The sequence below is a fragment of the Solanum dulcamara genome, chromosome 6 (assembly GCF_947179165.1).
Source record: "Solanum dulcamara chromosome 6, daSolDulc1.2, whole genome shotgun sequence".
NCBI classification, from domain to species: domain Eukaryota; kingdom Viridiplantae; phylum Streptophyta; class Magnoliopsida; order Solanales; family Solanaceae; genus Solanum; species Solanum dulcamara.
The window spans coordinates 64780026-64794839 of NC_077242.1; the positions used below are offsets into that span (position 1 = coordinate 64780026).

The 14814-nt window shown below is 38.7% G+C and overlaps 1 protein-coding gene across 1 annotated transcript; it reads left to right on the forward strand.

Annotated features, from left to right (window-relative positions):
• The first annotated feature begins 3113 nt into the window (after positions 1-3113).
• LOC129892456 (F-box/kelch-repeat protein At3g27150-like) lies at positions 3114-5877 on the forward strand. Its single transcript, XM_055968026.1, has 2 exons — positions 3114-3265; positions 4433-5877. Exon 2 carries the CDS (start codon positions 4473-4475, stop codon positions 5700-5702), a length of 1230 nt encoding a protein of 409 aa, XP_055824001.1. The 5' UTR covers positions 3114-3265; positions 4433-4472; the 3' UTR covers positions 5703-5877.
• The last annotated feature ends 8937 nt before the right edge of the window (positions 5878-14814 follow it).

Consider the following 14814-nt stretch of genomic DNA (forward strand, 5'->3'; position numbering starts at 1 on the left):
CTTCCCTCTCCCAAATAACTTATTTCTTCAAAATATTTGCATATCATTATTCCTAAGTATCCTAACATCCTTATTTACGAAAGAAATTAGTCTAAAAACTCCAACTAGTGGGCATAATCAAGGTTTGAACTAAGAAAAACCTTTTAACTTCCACCCCTATATTCTAGTACGATTTGGGTAAAATCCATTTCTAACCTTACGCCCAAGACGTTAGAAGGATATTGTAGATGTAAGGGGAGGATCCATGCTACGTTAATATATCTATGCAAGCAATGTATTTCAAAAAGAGTTGAAAACTACCCTACGGGCCTTTGATTCTATGGATTCTTAGCATGTTAAGTATTATAATATACATGTTGTATTAAATTAAAGTTAGGGACAAGTTTCTTACCATAAAACAGATAATTAGAACGAGGGGTTTGAGAGTTTTTTGGGAAGTTTGAGTGAGAGTAAGGAGAATATGGAGGACCTTTTCTCTCCTGACCTATACTGTCTGTGAGGATCCCGCTAAAGCAGCCGCATCCCGCCCCTGTAGTGCCGCTCTAGCGGGAAGGTCCCACCAGATCAGGATGGTGCGGATAGTGGTATCGAAAGGTCGGGACAAATTTCCATTATAATTCTAGTCAAGTGTAAATTCAGGGTAATCTCAGGCCACAATCCAGAGCACACGAATTGTTCCCTAAAATATGGACAATAGTCATTCTTTCAAGCATGCCCTAACCAGTTTGTGTCTCCTCTTATGTGTTATTCGGAGATGAATAAAGGGTAAATTGATATCTATTGTAATGACCAGAACCATCTTAGTTTAGAGTAGAAGAAATCACAAGGAAAATAAACTCAACTAGGTGCTCAGGGTTGCCGCCAAAGCTGGAAGACATGGGACAAAACTTAAGTCGCAATTTTCTTATTTTCCCCACTTCTTCTAAGTATAAGTTAGAGGCAAGGGTCACTTCAAAAATCCTCCAAAAGGCTTCTCATGACTTGGGAAGAAGAGGGGAAGGAATCTCAGCATGGGAAGGCTTTCAACCAGTGGAATTCAATCTGGTCTTGTCCAAAGAATATTTTGAACCAAGAATTCAGCGACATTATTTCTCTATGGTTTCTTGCACCTAGGTAGGCTAAGCTTCTCTTTTTTGAGTAGTAAATCTATACCTATTGTATAGTATGGAAGGAAATTTAATGAGAAATCTTATAACGAAGCTGTGGTCATGGGTCACGGGCAAAAAATTCGGTTGTGTTAGGGTATAATTTGCATATGACCTGGGTAGAAATGAGTTTTAATGATTAGGTAAGTGTATTTGTTGTGATATTTTTGCACACAAATGGTTACTTTATAACATACATAGTATGGTGTACTGAGATATAAAGAAAGTAGGTATTGATGATAAACCTTAAGGGTTTGGTAGTGTAGACGATGGTTTGTTTCCCGAAATTATCTTATGTACGTATTCGAGTTACTTATGATATTCCTAGATGTGTACAAATAAGGGAAACATGATAGTCTTTATACGAATGATCACTTGCTGGCTTATTTTGTGATGAGCCTATTCTGTTGATATAATGTGATCTATTATTAATAGTGTTGGTTGGTTTGCATAATTGGATTGGGTGTTACATTCCGACACATATATGTATCGGGTGTCACATTCCAATATATTTTTAGATCGGGTGTCATGTTTCAATACATTTTTGGATTGGATATCACGTTTTGACATAAATATGACTGGATTAATCCCTTGAGAGGGTCAAGTATGTGTGTGTGGAGGGTCCCATGAGAGGACCTGATTATAATTGTATTTTCATGTAATAATGATGTCAAGGGTAAATGAACCATTGATGAAGGACCTATGAAGGAACCATTGAGTTGAAATGTGTTAGTTATAAAGAGATGCGAGTATGCATAAACTTATGGTGGTAAGAGGGTGGGCCATATTAGGCTTGGTGTTACATATGTGTTATAGGAAGTATTCTATATTCATAGGCTTAGAGGTGGAAGTTGATTGTTCACAGATAGTTTATCATTGGGGTGTTCATGGGTAACTGTAGTAGTAGTAGTGGATACCTATGACTACGTTAGAGCGGAAGTGTGGTTGTGGAATGGTTAGACCCTATGTTGTGAGACAATTGGACCAGGACTAGTGGTGGTTGGGTAAAATCATTGAGCGGTTAAGGTTTTTAGGTGGGGACTGTTGGGGGTGATTGAACAGTTGTAAGGTGGGCCCTCGTAAATTGTAGCTAGAATGAATAGTGAATCTTGGGAGCGTTGAGTGGTAAATACCTTAAGGGTGAAAGTAAGGAGTGAGCCTATGGATTGGGGTGGGCAAGTTAATAAAGTTTAACTATTTGATCTCTCTTATTTTTCTGTTCATATACAATCCGATAGGTATCAGATTGTACGGTGATGCCTACCAGTACGTGTTGTTGTTCTGATACTACTCTTGCTATGTCACTTGGCATAGTTTGGTTGCAGAGTCAGTGGAGTTTTTTAGGCAAAGGCAAAGATGATCTTCCGACAGCTCCTACTTTTCTTTTCCTGTGGTTGGAGCTGTGTTTTTCACTTGTATTGTATCTTGTTTCTGTAGAGCTCTTGTACCCATTTAGACTTGTATCCTTGGAGGTTTTTATATAATTGTATAAGCTAGTTTTAAAAATAACTTTCTGTTGGAATTTTGTCTTAAATACTTAAGTTTGACTTTAATTTCAATATTTTTCTTAGAATGGTTAAGGGTCTTCCACTTAGGGTGTAGAGTGGTGCCTACACTGCCCGATGGATTGGATCGTGACAAATGGAAGGAGTAAGATTTTATTTAATGTGCATTGATCCATTTTATAAGTTTTCACATTGATAGTAAATTGTGAATTTGTGATGCAATATAACCGCTACTACTTTGGTAGATGGTTCATGCCATAATCTGATTGGTGGATTCTAGCCAATTGCTAACTTTATTTTCCTCTTTGAATTGTTTATTCTTATTTTTATAATAATATATGAAATAGTATTCTATAACTGCCATAAGAGTTTAATTAGTACGATGGTTTAATATAATATGTTTCCATTAGCATATAAAATAGTATTGTAAGTAGTGAAGTTCTCCACTTGCCATCACCTAGTCTCCAACCCCATTAAAGAGAACAAATAAATAAATTAAACAGCAGAGCTAGAAGTGGGAGAAAGAAAAGCTGGAGTTCAAGAAGGTGAATGATACACAAGTGAAATAAAGGAAGAAAAGTTGTTTGGATTTTCTAAAATCCAATTAATTATAAGGTAAATTAGTTTTAGGTACTGTTTCACTCTATTTTGGAGTGACTATAATGTGTATGTTATTTGCGTTATTATTTTTTGGGTGGATTTTCAGTTTTTGAGTTACTGATTTTTGGATTTTCATCTTGGTTATTTTATGTCATTTTCGTGTGTTTTTTGTGTGGATTTATGGTTCTTCAGTTTATTCTGATTCAATAATGTATTCTTGAAATCTAATATTGCTTTTCATATTGAATTTGCATATGGAAAATACTTTTGATTGTCTTTTGGTTTTGACTTTTATGTTATAAGCATAGAAGGTGGAAAACTTATTTGAAAATTGTTATATATAACATAAATCCTTTGATTTTTGTCATTTGAGGCGTTTGTGTTTGTTATTCGGTTTATGTGTTATCAATTCCTACAATTACGTAAAAGAGAAATTAAAATTGTGTCTTACTACTCTCAATATCATCTCGTATTGTCTGGCAAGATACGTCTAGTTCTCCCTTTGTTTACCTATCCATTAGGAAAATGGAACTTCCTTGACCTTCCAAAAGGTACAAAATGGTATGTTATGTGCAGTAATCTGTTAGGTACTATTGCTTGTTTCAAGCACAATGCTTTGATTTCTTTTTTAAATTTTATACGGAGGCGGAGCCAAAAATTTAAAATTTATGGGTTTTGGATTCTAATCTTTTATGTTACTGGATTCTAAATTGATGATATGTATATATTTTATAGATTTTAAAGACAAATACATAATTTAAACTAAAGCTATTGTATTCGGACTAAACCTGTGGTTGATATTCTAGCTCCACCCCTGGACTTTTGATTTAGCATGCCCAAATATTGAAGTGGTCTTATTGCCCCCTTTTTTTGGTCACACTTGGTTGCTAGTTTTCTCTAGATGCATGAAAAGGAAGAGATGCTCAATTCATCTTACAAGTTCAATTCTTGAGGCTATATCTTGAATTCACTTTTAAAAAAAATAAAATTGGGCGTAGACCAACAAGGTAAAAGTACAGGTAGACAACCAACTAAGTTGCTAAGATTCTCCTTTATCTTGAATTCATATGATTTGCTATATTTTGTTTTTCTTTTAAGGGAAAGGGGTATCTCCTTATCAATCTGTGATCCATGTTGTCTATTTATTTTAGCTTTAGGTTATCGCTTCTGTTCCTATTTCAGGCAAATTGCAAATGATTTGAGGCTCTGAAGGTCTAAGAGAATGTTGGACTTAAATAAAATAGAACCTGAAGAAGGTGAAAATTATGATGTTGATGACAAATCTAATCTTAGATATGGTGATTGGGTCACTTTCAAGAGCCATTCATCTAAAAAGGTTAGAATCTCTCGACCTAAATCTCCGAGAGGTGAAAATTCTGATAGACAACCTCAGGATGCAGATTATCCATCACTAAGCTATGAGCTCGAGAGCGAGATCCTAGCCAGGTTTCCTAGGTGGGAGTATTGGAAACTTTGCCTCATCAACAAGAGATGTTCAATGCTTCTAAAGAGTGGTGAGATATTTGAGATTCGTAAAGAGAATGGATTTAAAGAACCTTCAGTATATATGTTAGCAAGTGGGGAGACTAAGTGGTGGACGTTTGATCGTGAGTTCAAGTCCCGGAGGAAAATCCCTGATTTACCGTCAGATGTGTGCTTTAAGTTTGGCGATAAGGAATCGCTTTGTGCAGGCACACATTTACTTGTTTCGGGCAGGGAAATCGATGGCCTTGTTATTTGGAGGTTCGAATTAGCAACGAATTGTTGGTACAAAGGTCCCTCTATGGTTAATCCAAGGTGTTTATTTGCATCAGCTACTTGTGGCACCTCTGCTTTTGTTGCTGGTGGTGTTGGTATTATGGCAAATAGTGAGGTCTACGACACGGTTGAGAAATACAACCCCGATAGCAGATCGTGGGACCCACTACCGAGGATGAAGAGGAAGAGGAAGCTTTGTTCCGGATGTTACATGGACAAAAAATTCTACGTGATCGGGGGGAGGAACGAGAGAGGAGAGCTAACGTGTGGAGAATTCTTTGACGAGGCTAAGAACAAGTGGGAGCTGATTCCGGACATGTTGAAGGACGATCCGGTCCTAAAATGCCACTCACCACCCCTCATTGCTGTCGTGAACAATGAGCTGTACTCACTCGAGGCATCTTCGAACCAACTGAAGCTTTACCTGAAAAAAACCAACACTTGGAAAATGTTAGGACAAGTGCCAGTGAGAGCTGATTCAAACAGAGGATGGGGCATCGCTTTCAAGTCATTGGGAAATGAACTACTTGTAATAGGAGCAGCTTTGTCGTCAGCATCTTATTCGGGTAATTCCATGGCTATATATACTTGCTGTCCGGATCCTGATGCAATGCAGTTGCAGTGGAAACCTCTTGACAGTGGTCGAAATCGACTTAGTAGTTTTATCTTAAACTGTTCAGTTATGGTAGCTTGAATAATGGTCTTTATCTAGCAAACAACTCTTGTATTATGATCAAAATATATAAGTGGCATGTGGCCACTAGTTTCTCATATTCTCTTGCATATATTCAACTAGTGTTTGCTCTGCTATGTTTGATGTAATTATTGCATTATTATGATTTATATTGAAGGTGTTATTCTAATATTGTAAGATATAAACGATCCACCACAGAATTCAAAATTATATGTGAAATTTGAGTACAATATGTTGGAATTCGAAAAATTTCTAGAGTTTGCATTGTACAGTTCAAATCCAAGAAAAAATCATGATGGGAGCTTGAACTGTCTCCCTTTTGAACTCTAGCACAATATCATGGAATATTTTTTGGAGAGCCACTTGCATCATTATTAATGTTTCCTTTTCACTTGCACAATTTCGAACTTATGGAGGTTGACATCAAATATTGATACTATAGTTCCAGATATACAAAGAAAATCATAATAGGGGAATTTCATGAATTGGGACGAAGGGAGTAGTAGAATAGAAAATATGTTGAATAAGAAACTTTATTATGTGTCTTACACAAAAAGTGGACCTAATGTTTGTTAACCCAAAAGTATAAGATTTGAGTACACTTTTTTATGAGACAAATAGAAACCTCACACGACTAATCTCAGTTGAATTAAAAAAATTATTAAATAACCTAATGATTCTCGATAAATCTCAAAGCATAATTTGGTCAACACATATTGCTAGGAGTGTAACTCCAAAAAATTTAGTCATAGCAGTTCTTCATGATGATGGAAATTTGATTTTGAGTGATATGTCAAATTCATCAACACCCTTACTACTTTGGCAAAGTTTTGACTACCCAACACATGCATTTTTACCTGGTGCTAAGCTTGGATACGACAAACGCATACAGAGAAAACAGGTTCTGATATCATGGAAGAATTTGAACGATCCGTCACCTGGATTGTTTTCCATGGAAGTAGACCCAAGTTGTTATAAAATGGAATAGGACTACAGAATATTGGGCAAGTGGTTCATGGGATGGCCAAAGATTCAGCTCAGTGCCTGAGATGAGGTTAAACTACATATATAATTTCAGCTATATCGACAATGAGAATGAGCCATATTTTACATACTCCCTTTACAATAGTACAATCACATCAAGATTGATCTACAATGTTTGAACAATTGCTCTTGCACTGCTTATACCTATGATGGTTCTGGTGCATGCTCACTTTGGACAGGGGATCTGTTCAATCTGCAACAACTCAACATGCGTGAAACAGAAAGGACTATCTTTGTCAAAAGTTGTCCTTTCATCCATAACAGCTTTTGTGGTTCTATTCATAGGCAACTTTAGCTACATTTACTATAGAAGAAGAAGAATGACAATAGGAGCAGGCATTTACTGAATGAATCTCATGTTTCTTTCGTACCTTTTTAACATACTATGAAAGGGCTTTCTCAATCCAATTGAGGTAATGAGGTCATTCTGTTTATGTTATCCCTTTTCCCTAACTATTTCAGATAGAAGCAAAGGTGCTCAAGGGACACAAAGATCTCACTTGGATAAGACTGGAAGAAGACAAATCCTTGATGTTCAATACTTTCGTTTGGAGACCATTTTGGTAGCTACAGATAACTTCTCGAATGCAAATGAGCTATTATTTTGGACACTATATATATATATATATATATATATATATATATAAGATATTATTTTGGACACTATATATATATATATATATATATATATATATACATACATACACACACCATTGAGTTACATTTTGCTTCTAAGGCAATAGTTATTGTGTTCCCCGTAAGTTTGACTTAGTCAAAATGGTAGAAATTGTTGTCCATTAGGTGCAACTTATTATTTGAAGGTCTTTGGGCTAAGTCTTGCCTCTAAGGCAAGATTTATAAATCATCTCATATATCAAGACATAATGTGGTAGTATCAAGTTTTGTCCATAGGGAGTAACTTATTATTTTGATGTTTTTGGGCTAAGTCTTGCCTCTAAGGCAAGATTTATAAATCATCTCATATATCAAGACATAATGTGGTAGTATCAAGTTTTGTCCATAGGGAGTAACTTATTATTTTGATGTTTTTGGTCTAAGTCTTGCCTCTAAGGCATCTCTTAAGTTAGACATAGTGAAATAAACCCTTGAGCTATGTTCTGTCTTTAACGTAAAAGTTATTGTGTTCCTCATAAGTTAGACTTTAGTAAAAATGGTGTAAAATGCTGCCCATGAGGCACAACTTGTTCTTTGAAGTACTTGGGCTAAGTCTTGCCCCTAAGGCAAGAATTATAGAGTATTTAATAAATCAATATATAATGTGATAGTGCCAAGTCTTGTCCATGAGGCTTAACTTGTTGTTTGGAAGTCCTTGGGCTAACAAGTCGTACCTCTAGGGCAATAGTTATAGAGTATTTCATAAATCAAAATACAATGTACTATTGTCAAGTTTTGCCCATGAGGCATAACTTGTTGTTTGGAAGTCCTTGGGCTAAGTGGCAAGAGTATAGAGCTATGATAAATCAACACACAATGTAACAATATCAAGTCTTGCCCATGGGTGTAACTTGAAAAGTTTTTGGTCTAAATTTTGCGACAAGAGTTATAAAACATCTCATAAATCAAAACACAAAAACAATGTCAAACTCTTGCCCATGTGATATAACTTGTGTATATATATGTGCGATAAGTGTCAAAAACTGTAACACCCCTCAAAATTTTCCCCCTAGGATTCGGACCCTTCTTGTATTCGTGCAGGGTCGAACCCAATTATTTAGAAGTGTGTGCTTAAATTAAGATGAGTCCCCGAGTAATTTAGGAGTGTTGGAGATGATGTGGGGTCACGGAGGACCCCTAGGACCAAGCTAAGTCCAAAAAGATTCGTCGTGACTAAACTTGAGGAGGAGTTCGCATGAGGGGGTTCACTTCTAACGACCCTATCTTTTGATATATGACGATCTGGGTGGCCCACGACCTATTAAATCAAAGGTCGTCGAGTCTTCTTTCCAACACCACCAAGAATGTGAATTTTGGAGTTCGGAGTCGAAAGATACGATAATCCTAAGACGAACTAGCACGATAGGAATTTTATTTTTGGCCTGGGTTGCAACTGCTGGGAAAATGGCCTTGGCTCTGTAAGGGCGCGACGCGCCACTATCGCGCCAGAAATATACCTCAGTAATTTGGTCCTTGGCGCGACGCGCCACTAAAAGTTGTGCAGGGTTTTTCAGGCCAAATTTTCAGAATCCAGAAAATATGGCCTTGGCGCTGTAAGGGCGCGACGCGCCACTATCGCGCCAGAAACATGCCTCAGTAGTTGGTCTCTGGCGTAGTGCGCCACTACAAGGTGTGCAAGTTTTAGGCGTAATCGGCCTGGCGCTGCAATGGTGCGACGCGCCACTATCGCGCCAGGTGCATTTTCGCCTATTTTTCAGAACTTTTAAGGAGGGGCAATTTGGGAATTGTTCCAAATTATATATGTATCAGCCTTAGCACATTTTGGGATCATTTTCAATCCCTCACTCTCTATGAAAGCCCTAGAAACCTATCTCTCTCTCTCTCTCTTCTTTTTCTTCTTCTCCATTTCCAACAAGAAGAGTTCCAAGAGCTTCAAGGTTTGAGTTCTCCATTGAAGACCCAACCACAAGGTTCTCTTCAAGTCTTCACTAAGGTATGTAAGGCTATCCAAAACATGGGTTGAGTCCACCCATGTGCCCTATTCTTGCTTTGAGGTTAGATGTTCATGAAAATGGAGTTTCTTGGTATGGTCTAAGTTTAAATGAGTTTTGTCCCCTATTTATTTGATTCTATATATATTGATGTTGTTGAGTTAAGAAGTTCCCAAAATGAGCCTTTATGTGAGTATGAGTTGATAAAAATGAGTTGTTAAATATGTTCTATTGATCTTCTTGACTATGTAGATTATGATAAAGGATGCTATTTTCTTTAAAATGTTGCTTATTATAAAATGTAAATTTAAAGTCTTGAAATTGTGATGAGTCTCAAAGATTTCTCATATGGATGGAGGAAATGATTGATTATATCTAGATGTTGCTATATATGTGCATTTAAATTTCTTTTGAAGATATGATTGAGATTGATCGGATAGTATGATTAGAAGAGATTTAATTATGATAGAGTTGATGAGTTGACAAGGTTGTAATGAGACTTGTCGATGTGATTTGATTGAGTTGATTGGATGGAGTTTTGAGCATTGAGTCTTGGGAGGAGTATCGAGCATCGAATTGGGAAAGAGTATAGTCCATACTCGAACCTAATAACTGCGTCGCCAAACGTAGAGGGGATGGAACCGTTAAAGTGTCATGCCCCGGGAGGGTACCCTAGGCGTGGTCGGCACTCGAAGGCCATTTCTGACCTCCGAGCGAACCACCTGGTCCATTCACACATTCAATCAATCTCTTTCTCTTAGTGGATAACTCAATTAAAGAAATACTATTCATATATAAAGGGCCGAAGGCCAAACATTTACAATCCAACAAGACAATAAAATAAAACTCCTCAAAATAACAGTTCGACCTCCCCACACTCCAGTCTATGAAGCCTCTATTCAAGTCTAAAAGGTGCCAATGATAAGTCCATGGCTACCAACAATCAAAATAGAAGAAATGACAACAAAACTGTACAAGAAGGCTCAATATCCTCCGGGAACTAGGAGGACTCACCAACTGGCTGGAAGTGTATGTGGATCTTCAACGTAGCGCCGGTTGATGATCTCTAGTACCTGTCTCTGCATCATGAAACGATGCAGGCCAAATGACGTCAGTACATGGAATGTACGAGTATGTAAAATGGCCGAATACAACGAACATCAAGGAAGAATTTATCAACTCGGGATCTCAACTCAAGAGGGATAACAACTCAATCAAATGTCCTAAGTCTAAACAAGAATATGGTTTAGACGGGACCAATCACATACCATTCAACTCAATCTGACTCAGAGTACTATCAAAACCTATTCGGGAGTTTCTCTTATCCGACAACCATCACTTATGAGCCAGTGAAGGTACAACAAAACGACGTTGTTGCCGCGCCCGTTCATACTTTGCCAGGGTATGAACGAATCAAACACTCATGGATCCAATCCAACCAAGTCCTATAATGTCAGGACAAATCTCTCGGGGAAGCATCCGACTTTAATGGTTCAATTCCCCCTACGTTTGGCAACATAGGTATTGGGTTCGAGTATGGATTATACTCTTGCCCAATTCCGTGCTCGATACTCCTCCTAAGACTCAATGCTCATAAAACTCCATCCAATCAACTCAATCAACTCATATCGACAAGTCTCGTTACAACCTTGTCATCTCATCAACTCTATCACAATCACATCTTTCTCAATCGTACTATCCGATCAATCTCAAGCATATCATTCAAAGAAATTTAAATGCACATATGTAGCATCATCTATATATAATCAATCATTTCTTTCATCCATTTGAGAAATCTTTTGAGGCTTATCACAATTTCAAGACTTTAAATTGACATTTCATATTGAGCAACATTTTCAAGAAAATGACATCCTTTATCATAATCTACATAGTTAAGAAGATAAATAAAACATATTTCACAACTCATTTCTTCATCAACTCATACTCACATAAGGGCTCATTTTTGGAACCTCTTATCTCAACAACATTGACACATATAGAATCAAATAAATAGGGAACAAAACTCATTCAACCATAAACCATACCAAAGAACTCTATTTCTCCTTTTTTTTGAACATCTAACCTCATACAAGAGTAGGGCACATGGGTGGACTTAACCCATGTTTGGATAGCCTTACATACCTTAGAATAGATGCTTGAAGAAACTTTGTTGTTGGGTTTTCAATGGAAGCTTGAGGTCTTGAAGATCTTGGAACAATTCCTTGTTGGAAATGGAGAAGAAGAAGAAGAAGAAGAAGAAGAGAGAGAGAGATAGGTTTCTAGGGCTTTTAGAGAGAGAGTGGGGGCTGAAGAAATGATCCCAAAATAGTCTAGGGTGATACATATATAATTTGGGGCAATTCCCAAATTGTCCCTTCTCAAAAGTTCTGAAAAATAGGCAAAAATGCACCTGGCGCGATAGTGGCGCGTCGCGCCATTGCAGCGCCAGGCCAATTACGCCTAAAACTTGCACACCTCGCAGTGCCGCGCCGTGCCAGAGACCAAACTACTGAGGCATGTTTCTGGCGCGATAGTGGCGCGTCGCGCTTTTACAGCGCCAAGGCCATTGTTCTGAGTTCTGGGAATTTGGCCTGAAAAACTCTGCACAACTTTTAGTGGCGCGTCGCGCCAGGGACCAAACTACTCTGGCACGATAGTGGCACATCGCTCCCTTATAGCACCAAGGCCATTTCCCCCAGCAGTTGCAACCCAGGCCAGAAATGAAATTCCTGCCGTGCTAGTTCATCTTAGGATCGTCATATCTTTTGACTCCAAACTCCAAAATTTACGTTCTTGGTGGCGTTGGAAAGAAGACTCGATGACCTTTAATTTCATAGGTCGTGGGCCACCCATATTGACGTCCTTCAAAAGATAGGGTCGTTAAAAGTCGACCCTTATATGAACTCATCCTAAACTTAGCCACGACGGATCTTTTCGACTTAGCTCGGTCCTAGGGATCCTTGGTGACCCCACATCATCTCTAACACTGCTCAGTCCCTCAGAGACTCATCTTAACTCACGAATATACTTCAATATACTCGGGTTCGACCCCTCCCGAACACAAGAAGGGTCCGAATCTTTGGAAAATTTTTGAGGGGTGTTACATTATCTCCCCTTTGGGATCATTCGTCCTCGAATGATGAGAAATCAAGAATAGACTCGGGGTGCAAATCACAATCAAAACTCATTCATTCAATCAGTCAAATTCTCAATCAATTATCAATCAAGACTCAAGATGCACAAATGAATTCAAATCAAGGAAATGGACATTACCTTCAACATTCTCATCGGTAGGCACGAATAGATGAGGATATTTAGATTTCATGGCTTCCTCCGCTTCCCATGTGGCTTCCTCAACAAATTGGTTCCTCCACAGGACTTTGACTGAGGCGACTTCTTTGTTCCTCAGTTTGCGAATTTGGCGATCAAGAATTTGGACCAGAACCTCTTCATAAGACAAGCTATCCTTAATTCTAATGCTATCAATAGGGACTACCAATGAGGGATCGCCTAAGCACTTTTTCAACATCGAAACGTGGAATACCGGATGAATAGAGGCTAGCTCTGAAGGCAACCCCAACTCATAAGCAACACTCCCAATCCTCCTCAAGATCTGGTAAGGACCAATATATCGAGGACTAAGCTTCCCCTTCTTTCCAAAGCTCATGACACCCTTCATGGGTGACACTTTCAAATACACCCAATTATCCACCTCAAACTCTAAGTCTCTCCTCCTCACATCGGTGTAAGATTTTTGGCTGCTTTGGGCTGTCTTTAGCCTATCTTGAATAAATCTCACCTTCTCCATGGCTTGGTGAACAAGGTCAGGCCCAATCAGCTCGGCTTCACCAACTTCAAAACACCCAATAGGAGATCTATACCTCCTCCCATACAAAGCTTCATAAGGAGCCATTTGAATACTTGCATGATAGCTATTGTTGTATGCAAACTCTATGAGGGATAAGTGATCATCCCAATTTCCCTTGAAGTCAAGCACACATGCCCTTAACATATCTTCCAATGTTTGGATGGTGTGCTCTGCTCTGCCATCTGTCTGGGGATGGAAGGCTGTACTCAAGTTCACCCTCGAACCTAATCCCTTCTGAAAGGATTTCCAAAATTGGGAAGTGAATTGAGCTCCTCTGTCTGAGATGATAGACAAAGGGACCCTATGCAATCTGACGACCTCCTGTATATACAACTTTGTATAATCTTCTGCGGTATCATTAGTCTTAACCACCAAGAAGTGAGCTGATTTCGTCATTCTATCCACAATCACCCAAATGGAATCATGTTGCTTTTGGGACTTCGGCAAGCCTGTAATAAAGTCTATGTTGATCTTCTCCCACTTCCATTCTGGAATTTCTATGTTTTGGGCTAAACCACATGGCCTTTGATGCTCAACCTTCACCTGTTGGCAATTTGGGCATTTGGAAATGAATTCCGCAATATCTCTCTTCATCCCACTCCACTAATAGATTTCCCTCAAGTTATGGTACATTTTTGTAGAGCCCGAATGAATAGAGTATCTAGAACTATGCGCTTCGGCCATAATCCTTTCTCGAACATCATTGACATCCGAAACACACAATCTATTTTGGTACCGCAATACACCATCTCCTCCTTTGGTGAAAACCATCACCCCTTGTTTGTGAAAAACTTCCTTCAACTAGAGGAGGATGGGATCCTGATCTTGTTTTTCCTTTACCTCTGCTACAAGTGAGGACGTAGCCCCATGTCGAACGTTTACTCTACCTTCATTGTTCTCTTCGAGTTGAACTCCCAATCGGGCTAATCGATGTACCTCCTTCGCCAATTCTCTCTCTCCCTTTTCCACATGGGCAGTGCTACCCATGGGCAACTTGCTAAGAGCATCAGCAAAAACATTAGCTTTACCTGGATGGTAGAGGATACTCATGTCATAGTCCTTGAGTAGCTTAAGCCATCTTCTTTACCTCAGGTTGAGTTCCTTCTGGCTGAAGACGTATTGCAAGCTTTTGTGATCGATGAACACATCAATATGCACTCCATACAAGTAGTGGCGCCAGATTTTAAGCACAAACACCACAGCTGCCAACTCAAGGTCATGAGTTGGGTAATTTCGCTCATGAACCTTAAGCTGTCTCGAAGCATAGGCTATCACCTTCCCCCTTTACATCAACACACAACCCAAACCAATTCTGGATGCTTCACAATAGATCACAAAACCCTCTGTACCATCGGGCAAGGTTAGAACAGGAGCAGTAGTTAGCTTGGTCTTCAATTTCTGAAAACTCTCCTCACAAGCATCGCACCATTGGAACTTAACCTTTTTTTGAGTCAGCTTAGTCAATGGTGATGATATGGATGAGAATCTCTCTACAAACCTTCGATAATAGCCGGCCAAAACCAAGAAGCTCTTTATCTCTGTCGGGGATGTGGGTCTGGGCCAATTCTTTACT